Source organism: Carlito syrichta, unplaced genomic scaffold, assembly GCF_000164805.1.
Source record: "Carlito syrichta isolate Samal-C Ts95f unplaced genomic scaffold, Tarsius_syrichta-2.0.1 Scaffold303214, whole genome shotgun sequence".
NCBI classification, from domain to species: Eukaryota; Metazoa; Chordata; class Mammalia; order Primates; family Tarsiidae; genus Carlito; species Carlito syrichta.
Genome location: NW_007247310.1, coordinates 193746 through 199004, shown reverse-complemented (window position 1 = coordinate 199004; position 5259 = coordinate 193746). Strand labels below are relative to the sequence as shown.

The following is a 5259-nucleotide window of genomic DNA, read 5'->3' as shown; positions in this document are numbered from 1 at the left end:
GCCACTGCACTCCAGTCTGGGCGACAGAGTGAGACTCCAACTCAAAAAAAAAGAAATGCCGGTGGTACTTCAAAAGCCAGAGCAGATTTCCCTCTGCCAAAAGGGAAGCCTGGCTTTCCCCCAATTTATCCCGCCAAAAAAACAAACAAAACCTCAACCCACCCCAATTCATGCTTAATGGCTACTCTCTTTTTGATTTTCCATTTTTCTCCAACAAGCTTTTTTGAAATCTGATGCCTGCGACCACTTGTTGGCAAAGAGATGCCAGCAGATAGACAAATGAACAAGGTGCTGGCAAGTGTTGATAGGAAAACTTGGAAAGAGCCACCTGCTTATTTGGACTATAGTTTTCTTCCTGTGAGCACATGCTTGTGGCTGCAGTTTCATGTATATAGTTATTGAGTTGGGAGTCTCTGTCACCCAGCTGGAGTGATGGGCCACAATCACGGCTCACTGCAGCCTCGACCTCCTGGGTTCAGGCAAGCCTTCCACCTCAGCCTCCCAAGTAGCCTGGACTACAGGCGTGCACCACCACACCTGGCTAATCATTTTATTTTATTTTTGTAGAGATGAGATCTCGCTATGTTGCCTAGGCTGGTCTCGAACTCCTCAGCTCAAGTAATCCTCCTGCCTCGGTCTCCCAGAGTGCTGGGCTTACAGGTGTGAGCCATCATGCCCAGCCTCATATATGGTTTTATAAGTGTCAGTTTAATTCCGTTAGACAGTTCTCTGCACATTAAACTTGTCAGATGCCAGCTTTCTCCTTTTAAGCTCTGCCACAAACAACACAACTCCCACTTGCTCTGGCTCCTAAATATGTTAGGAAGTCCTGGTCTAGTTCAGGTCCCATTCACAGAAGGGCAAACAGGTGGTGGCAACGCGAGAAGGTCATGAAAAAGTGCCCCAGTTGGCACAGAGTGTCTTCCTCTCCCATCCCAGCATCCATCATCAGGCACTGCATCCCCCACCCTTTCTTGGGACGACGCTTCCTGTAGTTCCAGCTGCTTCTATTTACTGCAGCTTGTATCCTTAATATTGGTGCCAGCTGCTTTTTGGGGGGGTGGTGGGAGTCTCTGTCAACCAGGCAGGAGTGCAGTGGCACACTCACAGCCATCGCAACCTCAACCTGCTGGGTTCAGGAAATTCTTCCACTTCAGCCTTCCAAGTAGCTGAAACTACAGGCATGTGCCACCACACATGGCAATTTTTTCTTTTTTGAGTTGGAGTATCACACTGTCGCCCAGATGGAGTGCAGTGGCAGCTCTCGGCCACCGCAACCTCCACCTATTGGGCTCTGGTGATCCTTCCGCCTCAGCCTTCCAAGTAGCTGGAACTACAGGCACACGCTACCACGCCCGACTAGTTTTTGATTGTAGAAATGAGGTCTTGCCAAGTTGCCCAGGTGGGTCTCGAACCCGTGGGCTCAGGCAATCCACTCACCTCAGTCTCCCAAAACGTGGGATTACAGGCTGAGCCACCGAGCTGGGCTTTTTTTTTTTTAAGTTGTAGAGAAGAGGTCTCGCCAAGTTGCCCAGGGTGGTCCTGAACCCGTTGGCTCAAGCAATCCTCTCACCTCAAAGTGCTGGGATTACAAGTGTGAGCCACTATGCTCAACTCAACTACCTTTTTAATAGATAAATTATATGGTTATTATAAACGTGCACTTGTTAAAACAATAGAATTGAGCAGGTGTGGAAGCTCACCAGAGACAGCTCTCTGAGGACAAGAATAGGGGGACTTGGCCAACTCAGCCCCTCTTGCCGGGGATGGTCTCCATTTAAAACGAAGTCTGGTGTCCCAGAAAACCTCAGTTCCAGGTAAACCTGGATGGTCACCCTACAGAAAGCTGGGGACCCTTCAGGGGAAGTAATCCATATTAAGGCTGTGCGGGGGTCTCAAGCGATCAGGTTTTGGGCTTTGCAGATACATCTGACTGTTTAGAGTACTGTATGGTGGTGTCTGGGATTACACAGAGAAGCAAAAACAAAACACCCACTAATCATCCAGTGGAATTCACTCAATGCTGAGGAATAATCTTTGCTTTCAATCTCTTTGGACAGGGCCAGCTTCTTTCCTTTTCACTCAACCTTACCCACACAGAAATTTTGGGGCCCCATAGGGAGCCCAGCAGGGGTTGCCCAGATCTGCAATCTTCTGCACCGGGCTCCTGTCCAGTTCTCAGGAGGAAGCAGGAAGGGGTGGGGGTTCTCAGACCCCAGGTGGGCAGTCAGGGCCTTGGCACCCAGCTATCGCCCGTTCTTACCGAATGGATCCAGTCGACGTAGTTGGAGACCCGTGTGAAGATGGAGGGCTTGTAATAATAGTTGCAGCCTAAGACGGACGTGAGGCTGACGATGCCATGCACCGCCCACTGGCCATTGGCCGCCTGGCAGTTCAGTGGGCCGCCGGAGTCGCCCTGAGGAAGGCCAGGGTTGTGGGGGAGGGGAGTCAATGGAGGGACGGGCTGCCCGTTAGGACCCTTGTTCTCGATGCATTTCCCTTATTCTACTGCAGGTCACTCTGTCCTTGTGGTCACAGCTCAAGATGATGCCATAATCCCAACAAGACCTAATATTGATTCTTTTTGTGAGCCCACAGCTGAGCCAAGCGCTTTCTATGCCTTATCTCATTTAATCCTCACAAAAACTTCCTGGGGATACTATTGTTAATATCCCCAGTTCGGTGAAGAGGAAAAACTGGTCTTTAAACGTTGAGACTTGTCGGAGGTTGTACAGGCAGTTAGTCAAGACACTGAGTGCTTTTCCCAGAGTTGAGCTGCCACGCTCTCAACCACCACCGGCTACTTCCTCTCAAGACCAGGGAGTTTCCTGAGGGGTCCATGTGGGGTCCATGTGGGCAGAGTGTGTACTGGATAGTGTGATCTGGAGGGTGTGTGAAGCTCTTTCCCGCTCTGTCCCCACTTCACTGCAAAGTCCACCACACAGCAATTCTTTTTGGCTTCCTGTCTCCGGGAAGGCTTCTGTGGCAGCCACTTTAAGGGGACACATTGGGCCATTAATGACACTAATTAAACAAATAAACCATCTTAGAAAGGCCTTAACCCTAAGGATACTTCCCCTTGGCTTTCTTCCTACTGAGTAAAGAATAAGAGGAATGACAGTAATGAGAGACAGTAAAATGAGACCCAAAGTAGGACTTCCCAGCAGCGAGATGGGAGGACACTACAAGGGAATCTCAAGACATTTTGTCTAGAGACTACAAGGACAAAGGTCGGGTTGTGATGCTCAGGAACCATTTCTGGGTGTTTCTGCCAGGAGGTGAGAGGATGGACGCCAGGACCTAAAAGCTTCCCCCCATCCCTACCCACATTTTGTTGTGGAGCGGGGCCACCTGATTTTCGGTACTCACGTTGCAGCTGGTGATCACGCCATCACCCCCAGCGCAGACCATATTGGTCTTCACGGAGCTGCCCCACCAGTCAGACCTGGAGCAAGTGGCGTAGTCCACCACCAGCTGCCGGCCTTGCTGCAGGATGTCAGAAGGCTCGTTGGCTGAATGAGACCAGAGAGAAGGCATTACAGGGACGAAGGGGCTCCTGGGAAAAAGGGGGTAGTGGCCACCTCTTGGGTCGTCTGTCCAGCCTCTTCCCTCTGGTCCCAGTCGCTCTGTCCCATGCGTAAGGCTGCAACGGAAGCAGCTAGGCTCTCCTGGCTTCTCAGTTGATTGGTTAATGTTCTGGCCACTGGTGATTGGTTCGCCGTGAACACCTGACTCGGGCTAAGCCAATAAGAATCTGGGGTGGGGCCTAAGCGATCCCAGCGGGAGAGGAGGGAAGCCGAGGCTGTCGGCGGTGGTCGACCTTCCCCTCCATGCAGGCAGGGTTGAAGTCGACCTCCCAAGAAAAGACATTCTGGAGTTGGGCTTCCTGAGTTTCTTGCAGGCTTTCAGGCCCTGATTCTAACCTGTTCCTGATGCCTGACTGTGTCTCTGCCCTTGGGTTGAGACTCTTAAATCCTGAGAGCGTATTAATATTCTTTGTATATTCTCTGTATAATATTCTCTGTATTAATATTCTTTGTATATCTGTAGGTTTCTGTCCCTTATCTTAAATACGGCAGTGAGCTCGCTGGCATTTGGAGCCCCCTAGTTGGGAAAAATATTCTGGTGTGGTGAAGACCGAGCTTTCCCAATGGCCCCCGATGACTCTACCACCATTCTCCTCATTATTGTTACCACTGCCCTGAATGGCAAGGATGAGTATTAATGGATGCATCGCTTCCGACTCCGAAGCCAAGAGCTTGCCCAGGACCACTCTAGTTCATAGGTAACATTTTGCAATGTTTAAAGCATGTTTACATGTAGCATCTTTTTTAGTCTTCACCAACAGTATTTCCATTTCACGGATGAGGAAACCCAGGTTCCAGTGTGGCTTGCCTGGCTTACCTAGTGACCCACAGAGCTGGGCCTGAACGCCAGGCAGTTGGACCCTTCCTGACTCTCGCTCTCTCAGATGAAACACATTCTGTCCCAGTGTCTTCTGGGAAAAAGCAGGTGGTTGCACTTACATTTCAATAAGTGTGAGATGCCTTTTGTATCACTGCTCACTTTTGTTGGGTTTTCATGTGTCCTTGTTTTTGTAAATAAGCCATTCAAGAGGGCAATAGAAATTTATTTGAGTATACATATGTGGCTACACCTCTAGAAAAAATATGTAGAGTGCAGTGGCATGATTATAGTTCACTGCAGCCTCAACCTCTTGGGCTCTTCTGCCTCAGTCTCCTGAGCACTTGGATGTACAGGCTCATGCCCTCATGCCTGGCTAATTAAAAAAAAATTTTTTTTGGTGGAGATGAATTCTTGCTATGTTGTTCAGGCTGGTCTCAAACTCCTGGGCTCAAGCAATCCTCCTGCCTCAGCCTCCCAAAGTGCTAGGATTACAGGTGTGAGCCACTATGCCTAGCTATACTTGTGGGGGGTGGGGGTGGCCAAAAAAAAGAAAACCCAGAATTTTTTTGTTTTAAGAAAGCAGGAGCTGGGCTCGGTGGCTCAGCCTGTAATCCCGCGGCTTTGGGAGGCTGAGGTGAGTGGATTGTCTGAGCCCACCCGTTTGAGACCCGCCTGGGCAAGCGAGACCTCATCTCTACAGTAAATCAAGAAATCAGCCGGGCGTGGTAGCGCGCGCCTGTAATTCCGGCTACTTGGAAGGCTGAGGCGGAAGGATCGCCGGAGCCCAGCAGGCGAGACTGCGGTGGCCGGGAGTGGCCACTGCACTCCAGTCTGGGCGACCAAGTGAGACTG

The 5259-nt window shown here is 50.4% G+C and overlaps 1 protein-coding gene across 1 annotated transcript in view; it reads right to left on the bottom strand.

Moving 5' to 3' along the window:
- LOC103260475 (chymotrypsin-like elastase family member 2A) overlaps positions 1 to 5259 on the bottom strand; it is an 18719-nt gene that overhangs the window by 2556 nt on the left and 10904 nt on the right. The window contains exons 6-7 of the mRNA XM_008058113.2: positions 3370 to 3512; positions 2264 to 2416 (exon numbers count right to left, since the gene is read on the bottom strand). Coding sequence (XP_008056304.1) covers positions 2264 to 2416; positions 3370 to 3512 — 296 coding nt within the window. The remainder of the gene's footprint in view (positions 1 to 2263; positions 2417 to 3369; positions 3513 to 5259) is intronic.